At 40.5% G+C, this 27,211-nt stretch overlaps 2 protein-coding genes across 6 annotated transcripts in view; one reads left to right on the forward strand and one right to left on the reverse strand.

The window, feature by feature from the left end:
* The first annotated feature begins 2 nt into the window (after window positions 1–2).
* On the forward strand, window positions 3–12,262 carry N4BP2L1 (NEDD4 binding protein 2 like 1). Its single transcript, XM_030285414.4, has 5 exons — window positions 3–547; window positions 7,602–7,726; window positions 8,471–8,559; window positions 9,048–9,124; window positions 10,768–12,262. Exons 1-5 carry the CDS (start codon window positions 279–281, stop codon window positions 10,994–10,996), a joined length of 789 nt encoding a protein of 262 aa, XP_030141274.4. The 5' UTR covers window positions 3–278; the 3' UTR covers window positions 10,997–12,262.
* The window catches only part of BRCA2 (BRCA2 DNA repair associated), a 36,947-nt gene continuing 21,905 nt past the window's right edge, over window positions 12,170–27,211 (reverse strand). For 3 of the 5 annotated variants that reach the window (XM_072930139.1, XM_072930145.1, XM_004175053.6), the window contains exons 15-28: window positions 26,476–26,894; window positions 25,292–25,482; window positions 24,562–24,749; window positions 24,047–24,217; window positions 23,384–23,735; window positions 22,531–22,686; window positions 20,472–20,616; window positions 17,568–17,689; window positions 16,331–16,532; window positions 15,945–16,111; window positions 15,722–15,857; window positions 14,815–15,071; window positions 14,223–14,366; window positions 12,170–12,908 (exon numbers count right to left, since the gene is read on the reverse strand). In XM_072930139.1, the coding sequence (XP_072786240.1) occupies window positions 12,363–12,908; window positions 14,223–14,366; window positions 14,815–15,071; window positions 15,722–15,857; window positions 15,945–16,111; window positions 16,331–16,532; window positions 17,568–17,689; window positions 20,472–20,616; window positions 22,531–22,686; window positions 23,384–23,735; window positions 24,047–24,217; window positions 24,562–24,749; window positions 25,292–25,482; window positions 26,476–26,894 (3,196 nt within the window). In that variant the 3' untranslated portion in view covers window positions 12,170–12,362. Of the gene's footprint in view, window positions 12,909–14,222; window positions 14,367–14,814; window positions 15,072–15,721; window positions 15,858–15,944; window positions 16,179–16,330; window positions 16,533–17,567; window positions 17,690–20,471; window positions 20,617–22,530; window positions 22,687–23,383; window positions 23,736–24,046; window positions 24,218–24,561; window positions 24,750–25,291; window positions 25,483–26,475; window positions 26,895–27,211 lie in introns of those variants that run through there. The other 2 variants (XM_072930148.1, XM_072930149.1) reach the window with 2 other exon arrangements.

Consider the following 27,211-nt stretch of genomic DNA (forward strand, 5'->3'; position numbering starts at 1 on the left):
ATTCCCTTTCGGGCTTGTCCTGTAGTTCCCAAAACACAGTAGCAGCACCTGGGACTGGAACGCTGTCAGCGCTGCCTTGTGTTTTCCTGCCTTTGGGAATTTGGGGAATAATCCTGACTTTAAATAATTGGAGATAGTATCTCCGGCCAAAGTTCCGGGTCTGCAGCGAGCGCCGTAGCTGAGCGCTTTGGCTGTGCAGCCGCAGCCGCCCGTCCTTGCCCGTGTCTCGCCGGCGGCAGCTTTCGATTTCGCGGGGCAAAGTCTGGGCCGCCCGGGCCATGGAGGGCCGCGGGGGCCGAGGGCCGCGGGGCCGGGGTCGCGGCGGGGCCCGGGGCCGGGGCCGGGCTGCGGAGCGGCTGCCCCGGGCCCCCCGTCCCGGGCCGGCCCCGCGCCCCGGTGGCCCCGGCGGTCCCGGCCCCGCGGCCGTGGAGGAGCGGCTGCTGCGGGCCCTGGGGGGGCTGAGCCTGGGGCCCCCGCGGGGCGGCGGCGGCGGGAGGCTGGTGCTGCTGCGGGGGCTGCCGGGCGCCGGCAAGAGCACCCTGGCCAGGTAAGCGTGCCCGGCCCGGGCCGGGCGGGAGGAGCGGCCGGGGCCAGGAGGGGCAGCGCTGGGAGCCGTGTGCCGGCTCGCTGCGGGCCCGCCGGGGCAGCGCTGCGCGGGGGTCGGGGGCAGTGGGAGCCCCGCGGGAGCCTCGGCTGATCGCAGCCGTCCAGGACCGCCCCGGCTCCGGGCCCGCTCCGGCTGCGCTGTTCTGGCACCTGCGGCCGTGTCTGGTGTCCTGCCCGTGGGACTGTGCGAGCTCCTGTTCCGAGCGAGCGGTACCTGCAGGGATGCTTCTGGTGAGATGGACTGATCGTCCCGACCTAGGCGGTATTTTTCTTAATGGCATTTTTTTTTTTCTTTTTCTTTTTCTTTTATTTTTAGTTGATTGCTTTGGTTTGGTTTGGTTTTGTTGGGTTGGGTTGGGGTTTTTTTTGTTGTTTTTTTTTTTTCCTTTGGTTTTTTGGTTTTTTTTTTTTTTTTGTGATTTGGGTTTTTTTGTGTTTAATCACAATCACGACAAAAAACTTCCCCTCTTTGGCTGAAAATTGGCAACTTTGACTTCTGTTTTTGTAATATGCTTCGCTCCTGGTCAGAGCTTTAGTAGTGTATAAAATGAGTAGAGGCGACCACTCCACTCTCCAGCATCTGAAAAGCTGATTGTAAATAGGTGGAAAAACACAGTGGGGAGTGCTGGGAAGCAGCACTGCAGTTGGTGTGACCATGGAGCTGTAGATTGGTATCACAAAATTTCACAGTCTGATATCATGTAGCTCCCAGTGCCACCCACTCTCTGTCAAAAGAGGAACACTCCCTGTCTTCTTCCTCTGCTGGGCTGAGGAGCCCGTGCTGGGATCATGGGCTGCCACAGGAAGGGCTCTGCTGTGAGAGGTAGCAGAACAAAGCTGTGCGATACGCTGGGTTCATCTACAGTTTTCTCTTCTTAGTACAACACTTCCCTTTTCCACTGGGCCTTCTGCCTTTGGCAAACAAAGTTCTTTTATAAATTGCCAAATGCTATGTTTTGCTCACACCCAAAATACACACCTCTCCCTTAAGAGGCTGTGTAAGTGTGGGCCTGCTCCTTCAGGGGGATTTGGGTCTTCTCATAGCACAGTAAGAACATAAAGGTTTGGGACCATATTCTCAGGCAGTGTAAGTAACTGAACTTACCTGTACTTTTTAGGTCAAAACACAGGGTTAATTGTTAATAACATATTTACAAAAGCAGTTGCAAGTATTGTTGTAGTAGTCTTCTGTGAGATGGAGGTTAGAATATCTTACTGTTTCTAGCCCCTGCTAATCACATCATTGTGTTTAGCTGTTCAGCCACACACAGATCAAAAAGCAGCATTTAGTATCTCTCTTTAACCCTGTCCAGATTATGAAGGACTGTACCAAGAGAATTCTTTGGCTGTTCTCACGCTGCATACTTTTGGTATTGGTAAATGCTATGTGCTGCACAGGGGAAAGTTTGCAAAAAATGACTGCAACAGATCTCAATGCAAGCTCCCACTGGAGGAGGAAGGTGGTTGTTTGTTTGCAAAAGCACTCTGTAAACTCATTTTATAAATTCAATTCATACTCAATTATAAATTCAGATTTTATTCACTCACAATATCATAACCTAATACTTGCATGTGTCAAGATGAATGTGCACAGGTGATCTGCTCAAAATCAGAGCAGATAAGGACTGTCAGTTGTCCCATCCTCACTTTCTCTGCTGGGTTGCTCTCAGCTGGTGGTGACAGGGTGGGTTTTGGCCAGGTCTGCTTTGCCATTTCCAGCCAACAGCTCCTATACTGCCATTTCTTTGGTTGTGAATTCTCCTTATTTGGTACTTTATGAATCTTAAGTGAGTTTCCCCCCCATTATATTAATTTTCCCATGTTGGGTGTCTTCATTCTCTGCCCCTCTTGGAACAAGCGGAAGGAAGCAGATGTGGAGAGGCTGGTGTGACCTGCTGGCCATCCTCCTGCTCTCAGAGCACAGGTTTTCCTGTGGCAGGTCACCACTGCTGGGCCCCAGCTGAGTGCTGGCCTTGGGGGCTGTAAACAGGACCTCTCCCAGTTTTATTGCTGTTAATGATCTTGGTTGTCAGTGGGTACCATTGTTTTAGCCTTTGCTCTGTTCTTTTTTCTGGTGTTTTCACACACATCTACATTAATTCTTTCTGCAGATCAGCCAGTATTTCTGTGTTTCTGTCACAAACTCTACATCTTTAGAGTGCTCATGAATCACAAACCATGAATGCTATCTCTGGTGATATAGCAACCCAGTGATAACCCAGTGAAGTCAAAAGGCCCCTTTTCTATTCATCACACAGTCATAGGAACAACCTTGGGTCCATGGCTTGTTTCCCTGACCTTTCAGTGTCGCTCAGCAGAGTTTGGATACAGCTTTATAAGCTTGTTTGTAAGATATGGCATTTTTGTTAAAATTATTTTCTCATCCTGGTTGCTCCCAGCTCAGAGCAGCCCTGCACTGGCAAGGATCAGTTCAGATCTGGTTTTTGGTTTCTAGTAAAGACAGTGAAGGACCCACGTGTGACATATTGAGTATTCAAGCCAGGATGAGGAGTTGGTCTGCTCACTACCAAGCTTCACATCTTTCCAGCAGCTTCACTGTTAAGGATGAGCTTCCCTGAAGCACATATTTTAGGTTTAACCTTTAACCATTCACTGAATGGCACGGAAGAATAAAGGAGAAGGGGCAGCTGGGAGTCACATCTCCATCAGCCTCCTTCAGGTGTGCTGAACATGCTCCTCCTGAATACATTGTCCTTGACTTCACAGTGCAGGTTTTGTGACCACACTGAGGCAACTGCTAAGAAAAAGGTTATCTGGGGTACAGTGGCAGCTATACTTCTGAAAATGCCTCCAAAATTTAGGTGAGCCATATACACACTCATACCTGCTTCCCCAGCAAACTGCATTGCACAGTAGCTGCATTTCCAGCTCTTCAGCAGTACATTGTGCTGTACAGCTCAGCTTACACCTGACCCCTTATCCAGCAGTTTAACTTGAGCACTATAGGCTGGGCATGATCAAACTTGTGACTTTTCAGCCACGGCTGTTGATTTATTGCTCGAAATGACCTTCTTCTTGTACTCCCTTGTGAAGCGCAGAGCGAGTAATCTTTCAGAAGAGGAGGGGGAAAAATGGCACTGAGGCATCACTGCTTGGCACAATCTGTGTCTTCTCTAGATCTCTCTGCTGCTGTTTCCCGGTTTATCCCAGCACCTCCAGTCCTGGGCCAGCTGTTCCCAGCGTTCCCAGCACCGAACCCCGCTGCAGAACTGCAGCTGATGGGTTCATGGATTTCAACTGCAGCTCCTGCCTCCACACAGCACTGCACTGTAAACATTTACCTTTGCTTGAAACCACTTCAGGTGAGCCTCCCGAGTGCCTTGATGAACTAGGACACGAGCCTGGTGCTTTAGGAAACAGCCGTGTCTGGACCCCGGCGGGGTGAGACACAAAGGCAGGGCTGTGCTCTGCCAGCAGCACCTGGCAGCTCGGCCAGACAAAGCTCTCGGGGCACCAGGAGTTGTTCAAATGCAACAGGCAGTGCCAAGCGCTGGGCACGTGCTCCAGATCTCACAGATCTGCTTTCCTGCTGGAAAAAAAGGCTTTTAGACACCTTTGAAATGCCACGGGATGCTTACCATTTGGAAGAGTGGCCGGAGCAAGTGGTTGCATGTGGTGCCAGGACATACATGTTCTGGTCTCTGATATTCCATTCTGTGGCCTTCTGAGCACTGAAAATGTTTATTCCAATCTGCTGTCAGAAATTAATTTGTTTTCAAGTTTTCTGAAGGAAAAGTATGATAACCTATGGATGCAAAATGCATTATGCTCTGTCTTTGCTAAAGAAAGGTTTGCTGCTGTTTCAGAAACTACAGAGGATAGGAAAGTAAGAGAATGTGGGATGTTTCCTATGCCTAAAATAAATCTCCTTAAACCCTTTTCTCCTCACCCCTCTACAAGGTGAAGGAGGTACCATATCCACTGCAAGATGAAGACATGTAGCACTGTGCAATTATGTGTCCAAAGCAAATTAATACTGAACCTTTCACAGGTGCTGCCTGTCACAATGCAGTGCTTCCAATTCAGTGGCTTCTTTAAAAAATGCTAACTTAACTCCTGTGTGTCCTTTGATCTTGCAAAGAGATTGCATTTTTCTTTCCTCCTTGGTAAGCTTTACACTTACTGATCTATCAGCAGTGGGCAATTTTCTTTTTACAGGGCAGTTCAAGATTTATTCATAAATAACCATGATCTCAAGGCCTCCCATTTTGCATAGCTGGTGTGTATTTTTCTAAAATACAGTCATTTTAATTGCTTACAGTGATTAAGAGCCTGATGTGATTATGCAGGACTTTTCTTCTAAACCAACCTGAGGTCCTGTGAAGATTGTGGAAAGCTCATTTTGTAAAGAACACATGATTCTTGGTGCCCTTTGGAATGATAAGGGAGAGAAGAAATAGGAGTTTTTTCAGCTTTGTGGGCAATATGGAAGGGATTACAGAAAACAGCTGTAAACTTCAGCGACAGTTTGGTTGTTTTGGAAGGCTAAAAGTTAAAACCACCAAAATAAACAGAAGGTTTATTTTTCCCACTTCATGTTTTCTTATGATGCTGTTTGCAGGAGTTCATTTGGTATGAATACAGCAAATGTTACACTAATTAATAGCTCTCAGCCCATTTTGTCCCATATTTTTTCCTCCTTTGAAACACAAGTTTTATCTGTTTTAATTATTAATGTAAGTACCATAGACTGAGCTTACAGATATTCACCTACAGTTTAGATTGCTTAAGGGTTAATATCAAAGCTCTCAGTGTTGAAAATGTAGTAAGGTTTGTGCTAAGAAAATGGATTTTAAAATTTGCACTTGTTAAGAACATTTTAAAACAATAATACTGAGCAAGAAAAAAAATTAGTATTGAGATCTTTTATTAATGTGCACATTTTATGTGCCTTTTAGTAGCTAAAGGGACAACACATATTTTAGCAGTCATCTTTTTAGATGTAGTCCTTTTCTTTTAGAGAAGAAATTGCAATGAGTAAAGCAGTGGGAAAGGTGAGGTGCTGAAATATAGGGAAACCTGAATATATCAGGTTATCCACAGCAGTAACCAGATAAGCATTAGGTGTTGCTGTGCTTTTCATTATAAGAATTTTTCCCCTGAGGCCATAATTAAAGCAATTAAAGCAGCAATATTTTACTGTTTGCTAACAGTTTAAAACATGACTTTTCTTAATTTTATTTTTTTTTTTTTTTGTGAATCAGCAGTAATTTTGTGAATAAAACATCCCTTTGGGGCTAGAAGACAAGGACAGGTAGGTGCTGAATGATGCTTTACAGGGGGTACAGCCCATTCCTGGCTCCATCAGCACTGAGTCACTGATGGAGCTTGCTGGCATGGACCCCACCACAAAATAATATTAATTAATGTGCAGATGGTAGAAGTTACAGTGGAGACAGAGCAAAGTCAGAAGCTGACCTTTATTCAGCTAAATGCACCCTGCAGTCCTAGTGAAAAGCTGCTGCTTGCAGGCAGAGTAAGGTGCAGCTGGTGAGTAAATGGTTGGAACAGAGCTGGGTGACAGAATTAAGGTTCTCCGTCTGTGTGCCTGTTCTTCTGCTGATAACCTGGAGACACATTTTCCCTTGCTCTTGACCATGTAGATAAGACACTGAGAAATGGTTATTTTGTAACTTGTGGAGATGGAAAGAGAAGTGTTTTATTAGGAAAGCTGAAATTAATCATAGGGGCTGTAGACCATGTGTGGTGTGAGAAAGCAGGGCAGCAGCATTCATGTCGGAGAGACAGAGGGTTTCTTGGTTGACCTTTCTTTCTTCTCCCAAGACATTCTGAGAGATAGAGGGATAATGCCATGGGCTCTCCCTGACTCCTTGCAGAGACCCTGTCCTCCCTCAACTCTTCTCTGATTGCTAAAAAAAAAAAAAAAATAGGACAATTCTGTCTAGGGACACAAAAAATTCTGCATTATACACAAATGGCAACACAATCATACATTAAGGTTGTGGTGGTTTTTTTTTTTTTTTGTGTTTTTTTTTTTTTTTTTTTTTGTGGTCTCTAAGGACTTGCAGAGGAATAATTCATATTTAAACATCCACACAAGGCAGCACTTCCTTCCACCTCCAAGAGCCAGTGGCTGCCTGTGAGGCAGCTGGTCAGTGTCCAGCAGGACACACTTGCTCCCCATGGCATCCCTGGCTGCAGGAGCACTGCTGGGGACACAGGCCTGTGTGAAGGGAAGTGGCATTGCCCAGTACCACTCACCACAGCAGTCTGCTTTATAGATCTGCAAATTTGTCTATAAAATATTTTTTAGAAACTCAGATTTGTTTATTAAATTAGTTCAAAAGCTGAAGATATAAAAATTACTCAACTCTACAAGAGGAGGTTTAAGTGAAACAGGGACAAGTGATAGGAACTATAAAATTACGTAAAATAACACAAAATATTGACTTATCACTCAGATACTTGTTTGCAAATTAAAATTTTTTAAAAGTGCTACCTGCTTTAGAGCCAAAAAAGCCTCTCAAACCAAACTGATGATTCTCTGGACCATCTTTACTAAATGACAAATTCTTCCTCTGGGTTGTCTTCAGAAATCTGTGTAGCAAAATTCCCACTGTCAGATTGTCTTCTGACACCAACTTCCATGCCTCGATAAGCAGGTTTGGGTAACTGTTTTGGTTTTTTTTTGTTTTTTTTTTCTTTTTCCTCTTCTCTTTACAGTTCTACTTTCTCAGATAACTCAGAAGGAGAGCTGAATATATTAATAAGATTAAAGACTCATATGTTGGTAGTCCAGTGTAGATTTCTCTGCTGAATTAAAGAAATCAAGGCCACACCTTCAAGCTCCATTCCTTTCTTCGTACATGTCCATCTACTGATTGCAATACTTCCAGTTCCTTTAAATTGGGATTTTTCAAATGAAGCACTCAAATAGCTCATGATTTAATGGTCTCTTTTAAAGGGTGTTACCAGGTACTAATCCTTCTTTCATTTTTTTTTTATTCCTGCAGACAGCTGAAACGTGATCACCCAAGTGCCGTAGTCCTTAGTACTGATGACTTCTTTGTTGAAAATGGTGTCTACATCTTTGAGCCTGACTTCCTAGAGGATGCACACAAGTGGAACCAGAAAAGAGGTGACTGAACTCGATCCAGGGGCTGTGCAAAATAGTTTTGCATTTCAGGCTGTCTTTAAACTTAGCCCCCAGAATAAAATACCTCAAGGTGGTGTCATACACTGTAGTACATGGGGTGTTGGCCAAAAAATACATTTACGACTTCTGATTTGATTTCTTCTGACTTATAAAAGGGAAATTTGTAAATGAAAACATTTTGGAAGTTGGTTGATGTTATTTTAGAGGAAGCACTGCTGAACCTTGATACCCTTCAAGCACCAGCCCAGCAGCTGCTCCCTGCAGCATAGGCACCGCAGCCTTTGCCTCTAATTTCTTAGGTATCTGTCCTGACCTGGAAGGGGGTGGGAATGTAATGATAGACAGGAAGAAAACTTGCAGGCTGAGTTCAAGATCCAGGTCTCTACTCCATGTATCATGGTTTTGAGGTTGTGCTCTGAAGGAATTTGTAATGATGGCAAGTATACTTTGAGATGAAGTAACAGGGATCTCCTGCAAATGACAGTAATTTTTGGCTCTTTTAAGTATGTTCTATAAGAGCTTCAGATCAGCTAGAGGCTGCACCACCCCTTCCAGGAGAGCTGCTGGGCACTGATCTCGGCTCCCATTTGGGTGGTAGCTGCAAATCCAGGTCTGGTGGGGAGCCAAGCATGGGAGCAGTGGGCAAAGAAAGGACACTGTAGGGCTAGTAAGGCCTGGCTCTGTTATTTAATATATTTTAGCTTTACTTAATGTGTTACATTGCAGCACGCAAAGCAATGAAGAATGGGAAAAGCCCGGTTATTATTGATAATACCAACATCCATGCTTGGGAAATGAAGCCATATGTGATGATGGTAGGGAAAGCTCTGATTTATTGCTTTTATATGCCTAGCTATGACATTTACAGGTTGATCTGACTGAAAATGTTCTTTACATGGCTAAAAATATTTACTTCAGTTTTCCCATAGTTCTCTAATTATAGTTAAGGGTGGATATTGTGATGAAGTAGGGGCAGAGGTGCCAATGTAGTTGTTTAGCTGGTCAGCTTTGTAACTCAGTGTAGGCAAAACAACTTGAAAATATTAATGGTCTTTGAACCTGCCCTGCTACTTCTTGGTGATGAGGGCATCATACCCTTCCCCAATAGTGACATGAATTGAACAGTTCCCAAACTATTTGTTGACAAATATATCAAGATATGATTTATAATTGTAGTTCATGACTTGTGAGAAACACACCATACAGAGTCTTTGAAGACGCACTGGTGTCTCTTGTCAGGAGTTCTGGCAGAGGTGGCAATTCTTTTAGTGCAGTTTCATAATGTCACCTTTGTGTTCTTTAGGCACATGAAAACAGATATGAAGTTACATTCCAGGAACCAGATACACCCTGGAAGTTCAATGTTCAAGAACTGACAAGGTACATAGTTTTCTCTTTGCTGGAACAGAAAGCTTCTTTCATTTTGTTGACACGCTCTCAGGTCAGCCTTCTTCCTCTTCATATAAGGAAGAATGTAGCCTGGTAAATGACACAGAAGGATTTGGAAAATTTCCATTACTGAGTACATGGTCTGTAGTGAATTCAGCCCTGAAAGAGCCTGAAGTGAGTCAGGCAGTAGAAAAGACAACAAGCCCTGAAGCATGTTTTTGTGCTGCAAGCTTGATGGGGCAGGAGCCCTGATTTACATTCTGTATTTTGAGCAGCAATCTCTTTTGTTTGGGCACAAACTCGAATCTAAGTATTACAGCCAATATTCAGACTTCTGTCCCTAAGAATCTAACCATAACAGATGCTCTCCTGCTGCAGCATGGAGGGACAGTTGGTAAGAAACGGGGTTCTAGAGGATCTTTGTAAAGATCTTAACAAACACACACAAAAGGATATAAACACTTTGCACAATGTGGTAGGATATATAGACAGCTGAATGTGGCTCTAAGGATGTTATGTTGACCAGTGACTGCAGGGTTAATGGTTATAGTCACTGAAAAATTTAGTGCAGGCTGACTTTCCAGCCTTTAGCCAGCCTGATGTGAAGTGAGTTACAGTGCTCTCCCAGGCACCAAATCCAGAAGAGAATATATGCTTAGAGCAAGAAAACAAGGCATGGGCACTGCATTGCAATGCATGGATTTGTCTTCTACCAGCCAGGAGCTCTAGTCAAAAATTAGTGCTGTTCCTGTCTGTGTGTGATGGACACAAACAGCACAGGGCCAAGGCCCAGAGCGCTCGCGGCTGCAGGGGGAGGCAGGACCTGGCAGATGATGGCTCAGGCCTGAGGACAGGTGAGGACACCACCAGCCTGAGCTGTGCAGGGGCACAGCCTGATCATTGTAGGCAGAGCTACTGACTAACTTGAAATTTATTACATATTTGACACACATTGACTTTTCACAGCAGCATTGTAAAGCTAATTCACATACACTCACTGGGGCACAAGCTGCACCTTAATGGCACTAAATGGCAAACCCAAAGATACTTGGGGTTTGCAAACCCACAAACAGAAATTCCTGGTGGTTTTTGAGAAGACAATTCCTGCTAAGTTGTAGAGGGGTCATGGTTGGTGCTTCTCTAGCTACTCTATCCAGAAAGCCCTGCATGTTTGAGCCTTGTGTTCCCCTCCCTCTCAGACTTGTCATTTGGAGCCTGAGCCACATAACAGGTGATGCTTCCCTGCTTGCTCTCAAAGCAACAGTGGTTTCTGACCTCTGCCCTTGCTGCTGTGTCAGTGTCTGGTCGGGCTGCAGTCCTTGACTGTTTTAGTGCTAAAACACAGCAACACTTGTATAAAATACCACACAGGTCTTCTACACAACTCTTATTTTGGACATTTGTCAACTTCCCATGTCCCGTTTGCCTCCCAAAAATAATGGTGTTACATTTTTCAGCAGTCATAATAATATTCCTAAGAAGTAGGTGGTGATTTATAAAAAAAAAGCCAGAAAGAGATCAGTGGAGACCAGAACTATTATGCTGAACCTATGAGGGACTTCAGCAAACTGAAGATAACTGCTGATACACAGGCAGCTAAATACTTGTATTTTCTGTTACTGTTGACTCTACAGAAGAAATACTCATCATGTCCCTCGGGAAAAGATACAACGGATGAAAGAAGAGTACGAGCACAATGTTACCTTCCACAGTGTTCTCCAGTCTGAAAAACCAAGCAGGGATGAGGGAAGCTACAGTGGAGCAAGTGCAGCTTATGGGATGAGGAGTCCCCATCCCACCCACATTTCTGCCGTCCCAAGGAGAAGGCCTCGCATGACACGTACGAATGTGACATTTAACTGAAGATGTGCATTCCTCGGTGTTTTAATTATCAGGGTACAAGAGTCTCTAGATTTGCATTTTTTTCTAAACTGTTTTTTATTCTTGTTTTTCTACTACATTTCTAAATTACTTCTATTTCTTACCAATCTTTAAATGACATTGGACCATGATCTCACAGCTCTACACGAGCACTGTACCCAGTACGAACTGTACTCCGTCTTCTCTCTCTTCCTCCATGAACATCCATCCAGGCATATGTGAAATGCACCGGGCTCTACCACATGCCACATTTTGTATATTTTTTCTGCATCATAGTCTGACACTAGCAATAAACATTCCTAACTCATTTCTGTCTTAAGGCCATTGTGGCCAATTCTTTCCCCACACAATTGCCATTTTAATGTTTTAAATCTGACTGTATAAACTTTTTGTATCTACTACCTTGCCTACAGCATTATTGGAACTTTCAGAGGCAAAGTGAATGATGACAAAAGTAGCTCAATAGATTGTAGCAAGATCTGATGCTGTTCCCTCTCTCCACTGACTGGATTCATGCTGGTCTTACCTCACACAAAAACAGCTTCTCCAGCCTGCAAGCAAAACACTTCAACAGAGCAAACTTAGCTCTTCATCCTGCCAAGACATAGGAGTTCACTGATCCCAAGATGGAGAGGCTCCTAAAAGGAAACATTAGTGTTAGGCTTCTGTGTATTAACTCCTAAGTGGGAACAGGGCTACAGGAGCAGCTCTGAACAGCTGAAGCAGAAACACAGACCAAGGAGCTATTTAATAATAACTCTGTGCGGCATTTTGCTGTGAATCAAATAATCATAGTATTCTTTAAACCTCTCTTAGTGCTATATGGAAATCTGAGGAGAAAAGTACAAGAACTGTGCCAGAATAGCAGAGCAATATTTTGGAATTAAAGTGTTCTGTTTGGTGAAAATAAGAGAATTCTTTATTATGCCCTGTGCCACTTTGGACAGCCAAACAACTATTCTAATGTTGCAGAAGGTAACAAAACTGATGGCTTTAGACTGAAACCAAGATCCTGCTGTAATATAAGAACACAGAATCAATGCCTTACAAAATATCATCAAACCCTCAGCCACACTGATGCTATTGTACAATACATCTTTGTGACAAGTGTACTAAACTTTAAACTATTTTGCAAATGAAGTGTTATTTAATGAGTCTGTTTTTGTAATAGAACTTTATTAAATACAATCAAGTTTTAATGTACAAAGTGTAAAAATAATTCTAATTTTAAATATATACAACACTGTACATGTGCATTAGCAGCATTTTTGGGATTTTGGTCTTGGTAGCATTCTGTGGGCTGGTGATGAGTCCTCGGGTTCCTTTGAGTTCTTCTGAAGAGCCTCTGCTACTTCAGAACTGCTTTTGATGAGTTATTTGCATCCCCAGTAGACCTGGAACTATTTCTGGATGAAACATCATCAGATAAAGTAGTAGCTGTTGCTTTGCTAATTTCATTTACGTAATCCATCTTCTTTTTTTCTGGTAAATTATTCATGAGTGCTTGTGTATTAATCATTGCCAGTTCTTCATCAGCAACCAGGTCATCGTCAGGAAGATGGACAGTTTCTCTCACTTTTCTGCAAGGGGTGACAAGGCCAATATTCTGATCTGTCTCTTTAGGTGACTTGCTGTGCTGTAAACCCAAACTTCGTGGAGGCTGAAATGCTCTTTTAACAGATGGAGAAATTACTGAACATATTGGTGTCAGTGGTGGAGGGGCAGGTATGCAACTGAGGAAGTCCATAGCTTTTCTCTTTTTGCTGGTTTTGAGATGGCCTTCATTAACTGTAGCAGGTGAAGGTGTTTTTGCTGACCCTGGTGTAACAAGTTCCATATTTGGTGTGCTCGTTGACAATGGGCTTGGATGCTTCATTTCAATTCTAGAAGAGATCTGGGTAAAAAGAGAAGTTTTATGTTGAATAGAATGTTCTGTTTCATGAACTTCCTCAAAGCCTTCCAAAAAATGGAGAACCTCCCACCCCGCCCCATATAAAAAACACTACACCGTCATTCATAGCCCATTCAAGTTTAGTTTGGTATCTCTTGATGATGATTAATGTGATTCCTTCAAGTGCTGATGACTGATACAACACTGTTCACCTGTACATTTACATTTTGTTTCTAAGAGCTAAGCAAAATGTATGGGAATTTTTCTATGCTAGATAGTAAGAAATCAAAGCACTCATAAGTCTTCTACTGCCTTGGCTATGTCCTCCACACATGGTTGGTTAAATAAGAAAAAAGGAGAAAAAAATGAAGAAAAACTAAGACAGAACATAGACCAAAATATTTGAAGATAACAATACACACAAGACAGATGCTGCATAGCCAATCTTTCAAGCACAGGCCTGAGAATACACTTAATGTCTCACTTTTAAAAGATGATTAATATATTTAATAAACAATACAAATATAAACTAGTTAGTCTATAAAATATATAAACTAACCCTTCAGAATTAAACATTAGCCATCTCTTTGAAATAGAAAAGGATGCATTATAAGCTTAAACTTAATCCCCAGGAACTGATATCACACCAGAGTGTTTCCACCTCCCTTGCAACTCATAGCAGGAAAAATTTTTGTTCTGACTCTGCTCAGTACTCCACATCAGAAGCAACTCACCACCAGCAGCTTTCATAGGAAACTTGAGTACTATTTAAATAAATTTTTGTCAAGACTGCTAAAATACATTTACCAGGTGACATCTCTTCCCTTTTAAATCCTAGAAATAGTAAACACTATCTATAAAAAGACCAGGAAGTAAATTCTCTCAACAAAGTTTGGAACTGCAGAATGCCTTGAAATAAACATGTACAGATCAAGATTTTTCCCTTCTGTGACATGCACATAGGATAATCTTCACAGTGGGACCAAAGAAGCACTAAATCATCCATAAAGAAAGAGGATTCATTTTACTAACATCAAATTCAAAATACTTAAAAGTATGTTGTGGAAACACAGGCCACAAGGGGAAGTTTTCATATAGTGTTTGGAGGAAGGATAATCTATCTCATGGCTCCTCTGGGGAATAATCCTAAGCCCCCCCCCACACAGGGAAAGCTTCTAATCAGCTTGCATTGCCCTGAAAAGATTGGATGAAGTGGATGCAGAAGTGAGACCATTCACCACAGGTATAACACTTGCTTAAATACTTACTGCATGCACTGCCAGTATAAACACAGCATGATAATTACCAGAAGCTTACCAAACTTCTATTATCTGTATAGCTGCAGGAAGGAGAGGAACTTTCCAAGCCACATCTTCTAGTTAAACTGGGTGTAAGCAAGAGATTTCTTTGTAGCAAATTCATCAATTTACTTTCTGCATTGGAGCAAAAGGAGGCCACGTTCTGTAAAGGAGAACAGAGTTTGCAATGCAGAATAGTTGGCTTTTGAACTATGTGAGGATGATATACACTACATTTAAGACTTCCTTTTCCCATCATTATTTCACTGGAATTTTATTTTATATCAAACCAACAACATAGAAGATTGCTGCACTTTCTCTCCATGGCAGATTCCCTATTGACAGGTACAAGATCTTTTGCCACTCAGAGATTCTGTGGCACATCCTAAAGACCATGCTGGATCAGTTGGGGGAAAAAAAAATCAAGATATTCAATCCCCCGGGAAAATTGCATTAACATTTTACTCTATCTCCCAGAAAACTCCCCTCAAATTCAGCATTATATGCATTATTTGTTTTAAAGATTTATCAATACTAACAGACTTTTTGGTGAAGGATGTAACTCAGCAGTAACTGAAACTAACCATCCTATGACACTTCTACAGATTTACCTCTATCACACTTCTCAGTTCATTAACCTTCTCTTGAAGATAGCATTCCTTTGGACTGGCTGAGAATAAAGAAAGATCTCCAGCCAACAGCATGGGAATTTCTGATCTGAATTCCGACTGCCACTGAAGGTTGCTTGCAGAAATGAGTGAGCAGCGGACAACTACATCTTCAATAGCCAAGTGTCTGAGATCTGTCCAGATCTTTACTGCCACTAAGTTATAGCTTTCATCAGACAAGTATACCACAGTAGTGAAACCTAAAAGCAGGGAAAAAAAAATCTGAATTAAACCTTTACATCTTTTTAAGTGATTTGGATTTACTAAAAAAAGTCACACACATCTTGAAAGAGCTACATGGCAGCCCATCTGCATGGTGACAGGTATCTCATACTTCTTTCATATTCTACACTAGCTCCCTACTGATTACAGAAAACAACTCAAAGTTTGTGTCTTCAAAACCAATACTCCTATGGAACTTTCCCTTTTTACCCAGAAGATTATCCACCTCTCCCTATCCATGAGGTCCAGTGCTTGAATTCCACTCATTCCATTACACTGTACACCAAAGGGAGTTCATGTATATCCACAATGGTGTTTGTGCAGATGCTGAGCACAGATGCGAGAACTTATTCCCACCATTTATGGAAAAAAAACCCCAAACATGTAAATATAAGCTGCTTTTGAGCTTTGATCCTCCCTTTCTAACTTCCTCAGCTACTAAGCCGAGACAGTTTTTCTTCAGAAATACAGATTTGTCTGCCAGCATGTCACTGTGATGGGCTGTATCAGCAGGTTTTCACAGGCTTGAGATTCAGGTACAACACCAAGATAACTCTAACTTTTGAAATAAAGAATTCAGTGCTTATTCAATAGGAGGACATGAATGTGGTTCACAACATCAACATACCCGCTCTTCTAACAGAAATTACAACTCCGACTAAATCCACTTCAGCACATGGTGGCTGAAAAGAAGGATCCAATAAACTGGTGAATTCTAGAGCCTTTCTTGGAAAGAAAATCTGTACCAGCATCTCCTGTGATACCTGATGAAACACAAAACTTCATTATTTACCACACTTACAGAGTGTGACACATTTTAATGATGCACCTTTACAGACTTAAAGACTTACTGAGAGCTGTAGATACTGAGTTTTCTTGGTGGCTGTTAACTGGATGCTGGTGGAGTCTGCCTTGCCCCTGGACTGGGACGCTGACAGCTGGAAGATCCTGTAGCGAGCGCCTTCCTTCAGCAAGGAACACACATCGGGCAGCGGGCGCCAGATACTCACTATTGCTCCTGACAACAGCACAGAAGCTCAGTTTCCTGCTCAGTAATACTTTGAAGGCTTTTAAACAAAATGAATCTAAAAAATCCTTTCCAAAAGCCCTAAACAAGAATCAAACTGGAAATATTTACATGTAAGCTAAAATACTGTTGGGAAACTCTTCAAATCTACCTATGCTGGCCAGTTACCGCATTTAGTTAGAAGTTTTTTATAATTTTTCAAGCACTGACCTTTATGTTTTTCTTGCTTTCTGTAGTCTACTACATATAATCTCCATACTGCAGACACATCCCTTTTGTAACAACCATTTTCTTCCTGTTCTGCTGACTCTAAAGCCTTCTTGAATTGTTCCTGCAACTGAGTTTGTTTTTTGTCATTCATCAGCTGCCTGTAAGCCTTCAAGGCTTTTAACTGGTCATCACTGAGATATCCCTGTAACCAAGAGAAGATGAACTCGGTATCATTTTATTAATCATTTATAAAAAACCACAAGATTTTTAGATAGCCTCTTTCTTGAGTCTTCATCTGTTTAAAGCAATTTATTTCCAGCTGATGCACTACTAGGACTTGAAATGAAGTATATTAAAACAACAGGAGGCAGCAGTGGTACTGCTGGTACTCAGCTGGTGCTCTCTGGTCTGTGCAGAGATTACACTACACACTGTTCTTATGTGACAATTAGTGGGAAGCCTGCTTGAGAGTGCGGAAGTAAGGTGAATATTTAATATAACAGCCAAGCTTGCCTGTTTCATATGAAGACATAGTAGGAAAAATTTCTGGAAGAATAAGGAAGAGTTGCACTTCTCCTCCAGCTGCTGTCTCTGAGTTGACACAATGATTTACACTAAAATGCCATCACTTTACTGACCAAGACTCCAAGATCCAGATGTCTGTACATGCAGCTTCAAAGACATGGATACCATTTTATCAAATAAATCAGATCATATGGCTTTATGACAGACAAGGATCCTCACTTGCAAAAGGCAAGGCATGAATTTAATTTTTAACAACTGGCAGGGACTAATCACCCGTATCTTTATTATGAAGGCATAAAGACTTAAATATTGTGATTTAACTGGAACAGGGAATGAAGACAATATAATTATCCACACAATTCAGTGAACAGCATGCAAGTGTATGAAACTCTAGATCAATGAGGTGCATTAAGTTTTCATATATGCGAGACAAAGCAAAGTAATAAAATTACAAGTAGCATTAACTTCTAATTGTGCTATATCCTGGATTCTTATACCAAGAGAAAATTACCATCCAAGATAATATTAATCAATTACAACAAACCTTCATTAAGGTTTTTTTCAAAAATTTTAATATTAATTTATTTAGCAATAAGCATGCTGTAGAAGATAACAAAAAACAGCAAAACCAAAGAGTAATTTAATGGTCAACTTTAGCATGAGTTATTAAATTTTCATTTATTCCAAAAGCTTTTCAAAATTAACCCACTACCTCCATATAACCAGGATCAGATGCATTCTGAATTGCTTCATAAAGTTCTGCACCATCTTGCAAATTATGGATTTGCTGTCTTGTGACAATCCGTGATCTTGGTGTTCTTCTACTGGTTCTCTCTGTTGAGAAAAAGCCTTTATGTGGATTACAACCAAAACACTTTAAGTGAAGGAAGAAATAATTATATAAGAAGCACAGTAGTACTTAGGCCTTGCCAGAATAAAAATACGAAACACATGTATAAGAATTGATGTATATGTGTGTATCTGTGTGTATATATATACGTATCAGGAAAATACAAGAAGAAAAAAAATCTTATTAATTGCAATACAACATAAATAGAATATTATACAAACTTTGGGGAAGCCTGTATCAGTGGCTAGGAGGCTAGCAGCTAGAATCAGTGGCTAATATCACTTAGGAGAGCGTGGGAGGTTTGATGGGCTGCCAAGAACCTTCATAGATACTTGACTACATTTTCTTTATGTACATCACTTGCTCTTCTTCTCATGCAGCAGAGACGTCTTAAAGACAACAAGATGTGGAACAGCAGGTGACCACAGGCCTTCACACAAAGCCTCCTCAGGACATCAGCTAAATGCCAAGTTAACTAATATTAAACTACTATGTACGTCACTTTGCTGCCAGAATTTTGTTGAATTCCTTCAGCACAGCAGACCCCTGTGTACAAATTTACCAAACATAAAACAACACACGAGGTGTCATAGCAGTGACGTTTAAGAATTACAAGGCCATCTCTGATTTCAACTAAAAATTCCATGTAGTAATCACTGGGAGAGGTGGACAGTGTCAGCTATTACAGAATTAGAAGATACTGAACTGAAAGGCACCTCTGGAGGTCATATGGTCCAACCCCCCTGCTCAAGCAGGGGCACCCTATAGAAGGCTGACTAAGACCATGTCCAGTGAGCTTTTTATTATCTCCCAGGATGGAAATTTTACAGCCTCTCTAGGCAACACTGTCAGTCAACCACCATAGTGAAAAAGTTTCCTGGTGACCAGAGGGAACTTCCTCTGTTCCAGTTTGTACTCATTTGGCTCTGGACCTGTCACTGGACACCACTGACAGAAGCCAAGCTCCATCTCTGCACTGTCCTTCCAGGTATTTAAGTACATTGATCAGGTGTTCCTGAGCCTTCTCCAAGCTCAATGGTCCCAGCTCTCTCAGATTTTCCTAAGTCAGATGCTCCAATTCCTTAAACACATTCATGGTCCTTTGTTGTAGTATCTCCAGTGTGTCCATGTCTCTTTTAGAGTGAGGAGCTCAGAACTGGACATGGCATTCCACATGTGGCCTTACCAGTGCTAAACAGAAGGGAAGGATCACCATCTTAGACCTCCTGGCAACAATCCTCAACTTATCTGCCAGGACCCCCAGGGCTCTTTCTGCCAAGCTGCTATCCAGCTGAGTGGCCCCCAGCATGTATTGGTGCATGTCACTGCGCCTCTCCAGGTGTAAGGTTTGCAATTTGCTTTGTTGAACTTCATGAGGTTCTTGTCAGCCTATTTCTCCAGGTGCCAAAATCCCTCTGGATGGCAGCATAATCCTCTAGTGTATCCACCAATTGTCCTAATTTTCAGCACCAAACCTGCTGTAAGTACATCGCCCCACTCTCCAGATCATTACTGAATTTGTTAAAATGTGACTAGACTGAGTACTCATCCCTGGCATACACCAGGAGTTACTGGCTTCCAAACAGACTTTGTGCCACTGATCACCACCCTCTGGGCCCTACTGTTCAGACAGTTTTCAATCCACTTGCCTGCCTGCTCATCCAGCCCATCAGCTTCTCTCTGTGAATCCTAAGGGACACAGTGTCAAAAGCCTTTCTGAAGTCCAGGTAGACAATGTCACTGCTCTTGCCTCAACTGCCCAAGCCAGTGATTTCATCACAGAACACTGTCAGGTTGGTCAAACTTCCGCTGAGTGAATCTTTGCTGAATACTCCAAATCACATTTTTATCCCTTTTGTGCCTGTGCTTCCACGATTATTTGTCCCATCACCTTCTCAAGGATCAGGGTAAGGCTGACTGGCCTGTAGTTTTCTGGGTACTCCTTCCTACCTTTTCTGAATACAGCAGACACATTTGCTTTCTTCCAGTCTCCAGGCACTTCTACCAACCAACTAATGATCATTCAAAGAGGATCAAAAGCAGCCCCACAGACATCAGTCAGCTCCTCCAGCATTCTGAGTTAATCCCATCATCAGCTGTGGACTTACATATGTCCGGTTTGCCTGAGTGTTCTCTAACTTGATCCTCTTCCACCAAGGGTAGGTCCTCCTTGCTTCAGAATTTTTCCTGGTCTCTGTGGCCTGGGATTGCCAACCAAGGGCATTCAGTAACTCAGTATTCTCCATGGCCTGTGTCACCACAGTCCCTGTCCCACTGAGCAGCTCCACTGACCTGAGTATCCACACAGTCATGCAATTATTCATGAGGAAAGAGATGCTCAGTCTTGGTGTTCAGGTCTACTGAGATACATCCTAGCAGTGCCCGCCTCTGGGTGAAATCTTACAGTGTCATGTCCCTGAGGGGAATGAAAATGATGAATTCTGCAATTTTGTAGCATTTCCCTGAAAATCATCTCAAGGATAATTTTTTAGTGACCTGCCTACCAATATGTTCAAAAGGTGTTTCCTAGAGAGCTGCAAAGCCATGCAAATAAGCACAAAACCATTTTGTACCAAAAGGTCTTGACACACAGGAAGCAAAAATCTGAAACAACACAAAACAAAAACAACAACAAAGAAAACAACCCAAAATCCCATCTCTTCTTCTTGATCACCAGAGATTTTTGACAATTTCTTTAGCCTTTTCTGAAAACATCAAAATGTTTTTCTGTTCTTTATATATTTTCTGAAAGAATGAAAGCTTTACCTTCATGCTTTTCATATTCTGCTTGAATTTTTGCAAACAGAGCTTCCAATTTCTTTTGCTGATCCTCTGCATGCTTGGCAGCTTCCCTTTCTTCTGCTCGGCTATTACGAAAAACATAGGAACCAGCTGACGTCTTTTCCATCCACTGAAATAAAAAGATTAAAACTAAACCCAGAGTTTAAAAAAATTATTTTCAACATTATCTAGCTTCTCTTTCATACTCACTGTTGAGCAAAAATGCTTTAAAAATGAACAGGCAACAGACTTTAAGTTCTTCCAGTATAACAGATAAAAGGCAAAACCCCACAGGATTGGTTGGTAACTTGTCAAAGACAAGCATAATGGAGCAGTATCCAAAACCAGATGATTTAAAGCTGAAGAAAACATAACTTCAAGTAGTGGGTATCAGTGTTGTAATTTAGATGATTAATGGATCCCACTGGTAGATTCATTAAGATACAAACCATCAAACTCAATGCTGAAAAATACACCAGACTGCATTCTACCCAACTTGTCTTTCCACATCATCTGTACTTTCTGTTTTAACACCCTGGATTAGATGCTGTAAAAGAACTCTGATATAGTTCTGCAGATGCAGAAAGGTTTAGGTTTATCCTAAATCTTTTCTGCCTGAGATGATTACATAGCCTTGTCAACAACCCTACCAGAACTGGCTTGCCTGATTTGAAGAGGCCAGTGAGCTAAATGAGGAGATCCATGGTTGTTCCCTTCCCATTTTCTGCACACTTCTGTCTTCTACTTTGCACTGGCTCTAGCAGTGACCTCAGCAGATTGTATCAGTTTGGTAATTAAATAGACAAGCAGTTCACTGTCTGTTCTTAATATTATTATTAGTTACTTTTTCCTAGTTTAATTAATTAAGTTACCTAAGTAACAGGACCAGGTGATCTCCAGGTTTAGAACAGAGAAGCAGCAAGAGTGTATAGTGAAAGCAAGATAAGGGAAGGTTGCAGAACCAATCCTTATGAGGCAATGAATTGTTGAAATAGGCTCTACCTACCTCATTAATTGCACATCATGTATTTCCTGCATTACTCACAGTTTGACACCTTTAATTAAGGCTACTGTGATTTCCACACTCCTTGACTCTTGAGGTAAAATGTGACAGACAGCCCAAATCTTATAATTTTGGCATGTTTGAGCAAGAGTCTCAGTGTTTAATGCAGAAAAAAGTACATCAATCTCTTGACATAGCCAGATATGAAGAAGCACTTGCCTCCCCAGCCTGGAAACCATTTACTGTGATGCAGTTACAGATTATAGTCCCCTTTCTGAGACCTAAATAAATGTTTGTTCTACCAGGCAGCTCATACAATAAGTGCTGCAATTTCCTCCATTAAAGTAATGATCTAAAAAGCAAAGTAATGATCCAAACCAAATGTTGCTAGTACCTTTGCAGAATTCATTCTACATCCACCAACAATAATATAATACCTTAGTAAGAAGGCAATGAAAAAAAGTATCCTAGATATACATGCCAAGTATAACCTGCTCTGAGAAAAGCTAATAAAATATGAAAATTATGCCCTGGTTAAACTGTTTACATTAAAAGAATTGATTACTAAAAGAAATATTGTTTCATTTTGTCATTTATAAATTTATAAAACCAAGTAGTTGCAGTGAAGTCTGATTGCATTTAAAACGTCTGGATATCAAGTAGTATTTAAAAGAACTTAACTCTGTTTTACAGCATAATTACACACTGTATTTTTAATAATATAAAACTTACTTTAATAATATAAAACAATACAATCAGTTACATGTAAGAAAAAGTAATCCTACCAATGCTTTTTTAAGCTGAAAGCAAAGTCATCTAAAGGATACTGAACACCAACTTCTTGCAGCAGGATGCTCTAGTCCTGAAATACTAAATGCATGCGCAATGCAAGAACCACTCCTGTGTATTTTACACATAACGGTATCTTAAAAAAAAATTGTAACTCTCTATATTGTGTCTTTGACGAATGATATAGCAATTAATTAATATAATGGAGATCTCATAGAACCCTGCTAGATTCATAAAATGCTTCCACCATACCTGAATAGGGTAAGTTCTTTGAATAACCACATCAATACACCCCACTGCACCGCCCTCACTGTAAAGTGATGACAAAGGCACAGGGAAAGGTCTGGGATCCCGATGAAATCCTAGTTTTGTGTGCCATCGCACACGGCGAGTGCTGTTCGCTGAGATCTGAGCAAGGGAAAGGGTGCATGAGAAATTGTCACTGCTCTAAGTTATAGCAAAGTTCTATCCACCTTATTTTACCTACAGGAATATCTACATATCCATTTTCACACTATCCTCACTAAGAATATATCACTTTTGCACCTGAGCAGATCACATTTTAATTTAAAGATTTCCTTTCACACTGAAGACTGTATTTTAAACAGAATCTAAAAATCTGATAAGTTAAAATTCTCTGGGAAATGAGAATCTGTGAGACAACCCATTGCTTTGTACCAGAGGAGCAATTTCAGTATTATGTTAAAACTTCACCCTCTTTAAAATTAAATCTCTTTAACTAACCTCAAATGAGCCAAGGCCCTCCCCCACCAGTTCATCCTCTCATGACTTGGTTCCCCCCCATTCTTCCTCCAACTTCCATATCATCTGAGATGGATAAATACTTCTTTGCAACTTGGAGTTTAACCAAAGTAAGGAGCTGGAGCTGCCAAAGCACATAGCAAAACTTGGTAGAATTTTATATTACAAACTTCTCTTCCAACTGTATTGACACCCCTGTCTTACAAATCTGGTTACTGAACTTCAGCAAAGCTCCATCTGTTTGTAAAACCCCAATAACTTTTCCTCTTTACAAAATATGGCTAAATTAAGTAGCATTTATCACATCTCTGTCACATCCAATCAAGCAGAATATTTTATTTACCTTTAACATAAGGGAATCTGGGGCTTCCAGTGGTGTACATCCATTTTGAGGACCAACAAGTTCTGCTCCGTGCACTATGATCTTCTGACCAACAGTCAGCTGCCTTCTATCTAAGAAAGCTTTGAGAGGTGGATCCAGAAGAGCTCTGATCCCATACCAGCCATCAGTAACTTCAATTAAAGCTGCTGCTTTTTTACTTTCCATGTTCTTATTGCTACTGCTAGGAGATACAACTGTGTTCAGCGATATGATTTTGGAAATACACAGTACAAGTGTTTTACCTGCTGCATCATCTCTTTCCATTATTTTTTTGATTGCTGATCGTTTACTTTTATCAACTTCCAAATCATACCTACAAAAAGGAATTTCTGCTTAGTTACAGCAAACAAAATCCATCACATTGTTTTTCTTTAAACACAGTTGTAGCAAACTGTTGGTTACTCAATCTACATGATTAAGCACCACTGTAGCAAATCAAATGTTTTCTACATTTTTGCAGGTAACACACGCTATGTTTTTAATACTGCTGTGTGTAAGTTTAACAATACAAGCATTCTGCTAAGTAGTGAGTGCAAGGTGGATGTGCTTATTTTGTAATATTGACAAACCAGAAAGTACACAGTAACACAAATTACAGCTCCCAATATATTGCTATACACATACCTGTATTTCAACTGCAACAGGACCATTTCTGGTGTCAAACATCTGTTAGCAAATTCACGTGGGAAAGACACTTCCATGGCTGCCAATTTCCAGACAATCCATCTGTAGTGATTGTAAACCCAGGCCTCTGTTATTAGATTGGGGTCCACACCAGGAGTGTCACAGAGGGCTCTGCATATAAATTGTTAATAAATTAACCTGAAATCCACTGCAAATTTTGACTTGCCTATTTTTCAGACTATTTACATCACTGAAAAATTTTCAGAAATTTTCCAAACTGACTTTGTTTTCTTTAATGGTCAGTGAGGATCAATCACTAGCAACACGAATCTACATAGAAAATTCACAATCCTATAATATCTTTATTTATGCCAACGGAGGTGTACTAAAAATGTATAGTAAAAAACCAGCAGTCAGAAGTTTTAAAATACCACTGTGTTGGATTTATTCTAGGAGACAAGAGAATTGCTATCTAATAAATAGCATAGTTGTCCCAAGTTCATAAGCAACAGTACCTGTAAAACTCCTTTTTCCCAGCTTTTCCCTCATCTGTAGGTATTAGCCATCCTCCATCAGCAAGATGCATTCCATTTCCAGCTAACAAATACTCCTTACTGAAAAAGTCCTTGATGAGAAACTGGAAAGATTCTGCATTTGTGCTGTTAACTTGTATACACTGTTTTGAAACACCATATGTATATAGCTGAAAAAAATCAGATGGAAAAGACAAAATAATGACAGTACAGTGAGAATTTAACAGAGAGTTTAAATATCCAATCTTATAATTAAGATTAAATATTTCTTTAAGGTTGAGACAGCTTTTGTCTGACCTTGCCATTTCATATGTAAACAATGGGAAATGGATGATCCCCAACAACTGTTTTAGCAGAACAGCATCACAGTGTTCCTTGAAAGTGTTTAAAAAAATTCAATAGGTTTTGTACTTTCACAGTACCAAAAGCAAGAGCATTTTCATATAGATTTACCTAAGCTTAAATGCTCTTCATGTGCATTTTAAATGGTGGATTTTTTTTTTCCTGTTTGATTATAACACTAGAGACTTATGACCTTTATAGTCTTAAAACTGGATATATGCCACTTAAATACTGTAGCAACTGGTGTAACAGCTACTGTAAATACTTAACCTAAAAACTGAAAAATGTATCTATTCAAAAGCTACTGAGTTTTTATTTGCTAGTTTTGAGAAACAGATGTTAGACTGAAAATAAAAAGATATCAATATACCTCTTCTGTAGAATAAAAGCTAGGAGATTTCTCTTCTACTGCATTTTTCAGAGAGATTCTATTGCTGGCAGACGTTTTAATGACATAAAGAGAGCCTGGCTGTGAACGAATATTTTGCCTACATTTCTTTTTAATTCTCATTTCCTGCAGATCTCTGGCACAGCGGAGATTTGTCACCATCCTGGCCATAGCTGCAAATTAAAAAAACCCAAATTATCACAACCTTTTAAAAACATTATCAAATAAAGATACACAGTGACGCTGTAGCAGATTCAGAGCAGCGTTTTTTCTATGCTACTCTGCAGATTTTTATAAACGACAGGTCTAAATATTAAAAGTTTAATGCATTTAGAAAGCAGTATTTACTGAAGGCATTTGAATATTTATATAAAACAAATTACATATCCATATTAATTTTATATAAGTCCCTGAACTAAACTTCCATCCACATATTTTTCTCATATGATGACTGAACTCAGTCTTCATAGAAAACTCCAAATGGAAAGAAATTAGTTGACTACAGAAATTCTTAATCCTGAAATTTTGGCCTGTTACTGCAGGATCTAATTCTGCAAATACTCATACATCTGTTCAAATATACACAAGTCCTTCTGAAAAAAAATCCGGATTATTTGATTGTAAATTATAGAAGTAACCAAAAGAACCAGAGCACTCAAGAGAGCTTAGAAGGCATAAATCCACATTCTTAAGTCAAACAGTTGAGCAGACAAAGTCTGCCTCTTTAAAAATGACACAATCAACCATTTACATGGCTAAGTCTACATTTTAATTAGAAGACAGAATGAAAACAAGCTCCTGTAAAAATGAATGAAGCATAATCTAAGGTTCCTAGATTCTTTTATCTATGAGGTATATAAGAAAAATCTAATATCAAATGAAACATAAGTTGTCTGTTTCTAAGCATTTCTAAGCATCATGTGAAATATTTTCCTTTTCTCAACTAACTTTGGTGATAAACAGTATATGCTCTTTTAGGAGTACAATATAAAATATTAGGAAAGTAGTAATTTCCTAATTTTCCTGCCAAAATAAAAAAAAGCCTTAAAATGAAGCTTCTTTTTATTAAAAAAAAAAAAAAGTCTGCAAATTATACAAAAACCCCTAAAGAATCAACTCTGATAGTTAGTATTCACAATAGTTAAGTGAGTAAAATCTGAAAATACCTAAATTGCCATTTTCTAAATCAGTGTCTGCTGCATGCTGGATACAAGGCTGCTGATCTTGAGGGTCAGCAGTATTTTGTTCAGTTCTGATCTGATTTAGTTCCATCTCTTTGGTCATACTTTTGCTGATGGGTGAGTCACATCTGCTGCTGCTGCCTTGTTCGCTTGTAGAAAATGTCAGCTTGGTTTTGAAGGGTGGAATAAAAGTTTTAGCAGCTTTGCCAGATTTGTACAAACTTCTCGTTTCTACACTCTCTTTTGCCGAGGCCTTACAGGGAGTGGAAACCCCTGCAGCACTGTCTGAAGAGTGCCTGAGAGCACAGTGCTGAAAAATGGCAGGTTTAGATTGGAATCCTCTCAAGTCTTGATCTGGCAGGGTAAGGGTAGGATTCTTGACTTCTTGTCGTTCTTCAGTTGACCTACAGAAATGAAAACATTTAAGCATACAGGTTTCATCTTCCTGACAAAAATCTTTGTCAGGAGTTTTGTATTCCTAATTTAGTAATACAAAATTTCAATTCTGTATCAGTAAAAAGACAAAAATATCAATCTTTGATATTTAAAAAACAAAATACTTAACTTCTATCTATTGAGAAAAGACACAGTATAATAGGGTATAGTTTGTTTAGCATCTACTATAGATATATATAGCATATACTAGATCTACTGCAGCAGCATGTGTTATATGGTAACTTAGTATTTTTGTCATAAAATTATTAGCCTTTTATGAAGTTGA

Source organism: Taeniopygia guttata, chromosome 1 (genome assembly GCF_048771995.1).
Source record: "Taeniopygia guttata chromosome 1, bTaeGut7.mat, whole genome shotgun sequence".
NCBI classification, from domain to species: domain Eukaryota; kingdom Metazoa; phylum Chordata; class Aves; order Passeriformes; family Estrildidae; genus Taeniopygia; species Taeniopygia guttata.

Excerpts from the sequence above, each read along its gene's own strand:
- N4BP2L1 (XM_030285414.4), top strand. The coding sequence starts at position 279 with ATGGAGGGCCGCGGGGGCCGAGGGCCGCGGGGCCGGGGTCGCGGCGGG. Across the intron at positions 548-7,601 it reads GGCAAGAGCACCCTGGCCAG|ACAGCTGAAACGTGATCACC; the intron begins GTAAGCGTGCCC and ends TTATTCCTGCAG. Across the intron at positions 8,560-9,047 it reads TGAAGCCATATGTGATGATG|GCACATGAAAACAGATATGA; the intron begins GTAGGGAAAGCT and ends TGTGTTCTTTAG.